Consider the following 2,298-nt stretch of genomic DNA (forward strand, 5'->3'; position numbering starts at 1 on the left):
GATGGTTTTCAAAGAGGAAGTCTATTGCTTTCCTCACGTCTGCGTGGATCGTCGTCGCTTGCTGCATTGCCGTTCCACGCTTTGCAGGTTTTCAAGAGCACCGGTTCATTCCAGGGTATGCGCAGTGCTCCATCGAACATCACAGCTATGCTGGGAAAATGATTCATTACTGCATTGTCCTCGTTCTCTTCTTTTTAACACCTCTGATAACAACTGTTTTCTGCTACCGAAAAGTCGGGAAGATGATACGCCAGCACAACGAAAATTCTTCAACTAATATTCAGCCAAGCGTTTACACGGGTATTAGCAGGCACGAAATAAATATCAGTAAATCTCTCTTTGCAGTCGTGTTTGCCTTTATGGTATGTTGGATACCATTTTGGATAATTGTAATCTTACAACGTTTCTTCCTTGTGGAAAAAATGCCTCGTAATGTCGAACTCTTGTGTATGTTTCTCCTCTATTTCTCCAACACAATAAACCCATTCGTGTATGCAGGAATGAATTCCGCTTTCAGAGGTGAATTTCGCAAGCTACTCCTCTGCAAACGATGTCGTAAAGATATCATTGTACCTGGCAGAGAAGGAGCAAACACAGAAGAGGTGAACACGCACAGCAACGTATCAGATAAGGGTCAAGTTGGACAGACAACACCACTGTAGATATAACACTGTTTTCCCGAAGGCTCTACTTTTACGTAGTGCAAATCCAGTAATTTCTCTTTGGTACGCGCGCGGGTATTTTTGTGCCTAGTCGGGCTGTTCGTTCGCACTCCCAGCTGAATCTACACCAACCCAGACTCTACTACTCTCCCCCGATATACCAGGAACCTCTAAAGGGTAGACGTTTTGCAAAGGTCTGTTAAAGAAGTAAGGTTTCCCCTTTGCTAACGTGTTTGGTTCATCTACATCCACATCTAAATGTTCCAGCACTCGGCAAAGTCCCTTTTTGGCTTACGGCTGTTTCTGCTTAGGTGGCCTCGTACGCCGTAAGCCTTTTTAGAGACATCACTCCCAAGCCGCCTACTTCTGCTGGAGATAACTGATCTCTCTCACCCCTTGGGGCTGGCGCACTGCTGGTTGTCGGAGTAACACATCCGGGCATTAGAGCTGACCGAGTCACGGTTGCCTCGGCCTGCCCCGCCACTGAGCCAATACCACTATCAGGGTCTGGAATTTCTTTTTCATCTTCCACTTGCCCCACATCTCGAAGCAATGCGGCGCTCTCGTGGCATCTGTTTGCAACGGGTCGATGTTGGAGTCGACCGAAAGAATTTCCGACAGCTGAATTTCCTGAGGAAGCAAGACGAAAAACCGGTAGATAAGAAAAGGAAGAAAACGCGTGCGCAACATTCTTGCCTAATGGTGGAAACGACACCCGTCATGTGAGAAACGATACTGGAAAGGAATGACTAGGATTACACAATTCCATTTACCAGTGAAAGTGACCGTCAAGATTTTTCAATGTGCCTTACGTGACTGGCAACCGCTCAAGGTGCAACTCAAGGTTTTAGAATTATTAAATGACAGGTCATACGGTATTTTTTTCCACTGACATTAATTCAAAAATTCTTGTCCAAAAGAGTACATGGAAATTTCCATGTAGTACATGTAGCCCGTACCATTGATACTAATTCAAAAATTATATACCGAAAGGGTCCATGGAAATTTATGTACCTTGTAGCATTGAGACCAATTCAAAAATTTTTGTCTAAAAGGGTACATGGAAGTTTCCATGTACCCTGTAACACTGTGACTAGTTGAAACATTCTATACTGAAAGGGTCATGGAAATTTCCATGTACCCTGTAACATTGAGACTAATTAAAAGTTCTTCTCTAAAAGGGTACATGGAAATTTCCATGTAGTACACGTAGCCCGTAACATTGAGACCAATTCAGAAATTCTATACCCAAAGGGTCCATAGAAATTTCCATGTACCCTGTAACATTGAGACTAATTAAAAGTTCTTGTCTAAAAGGGTACATGGAAATTTCCATGTACCCTGTAACATTGAAACCAATTCAAATGTTTTTACCAAAAGGGTAACAGTGATATGAAAATAAGACAATATTTCCAGCACAGTCTGTTCCGTTCTCATCACTGTCTGATTGTGCCTTACATTTGTGGGCAAGGGTTGTGATTTCCTTCTTGAGTGCATTAACAGGACTTTGTTTCTCATACATGCAAATCTCAGTGTGCCAATAAACAGAAATAATCCTACAAAATTACCTTTGCACTGTACTCCGCGACGGAACAACCCTTTCAACTAAAAACATAAAGAAATACAGCATGTAAGA

At 42.6% G+C, this 2,298-nt stretch overlaps 1 protein-coding gene across 1 annotated transcript in view; it reads left to right on the forward strand.

The window, feature by feature from the left end:
• The window catches only part of LOC138059326 (melatonin receptor type 1A-like), a 3,474-nt gene extending 1,392 nt beyond the window's left edge, over nucleotides 1-2,082 (forward strand). Inside the window, exon 1 of the mRNA XM_068904894.1 lies at nucleotides 1-2,082. This exon is cut by the window's left edge and continues 1,392 nt beyond it. Coding sequence (XP_068760995.1) covers nucleotides 1-662 — 662 coding nt within the window. The 3' untranslated portion in view covers nucleotides 663-2,082.
• Nucleotides 2,083-2,298: the final 216 nt, after the last annotated feature.

The sequence above is a fragment of the Montipora capricornis genome, chromosome 8, assembly GCF_036669925.1.
Source record: "Montipora capricornis isolate CH-2021 chromosome 8, ASM3666992v2, whole genome shotgun sequence".
Classification (NCBI taxonomy): Eukaryota; Metazoa; Cnidaria; class Anthozoa; order Scleractinia; family Acroporidae; genus Montipora; species Montipora capricornis.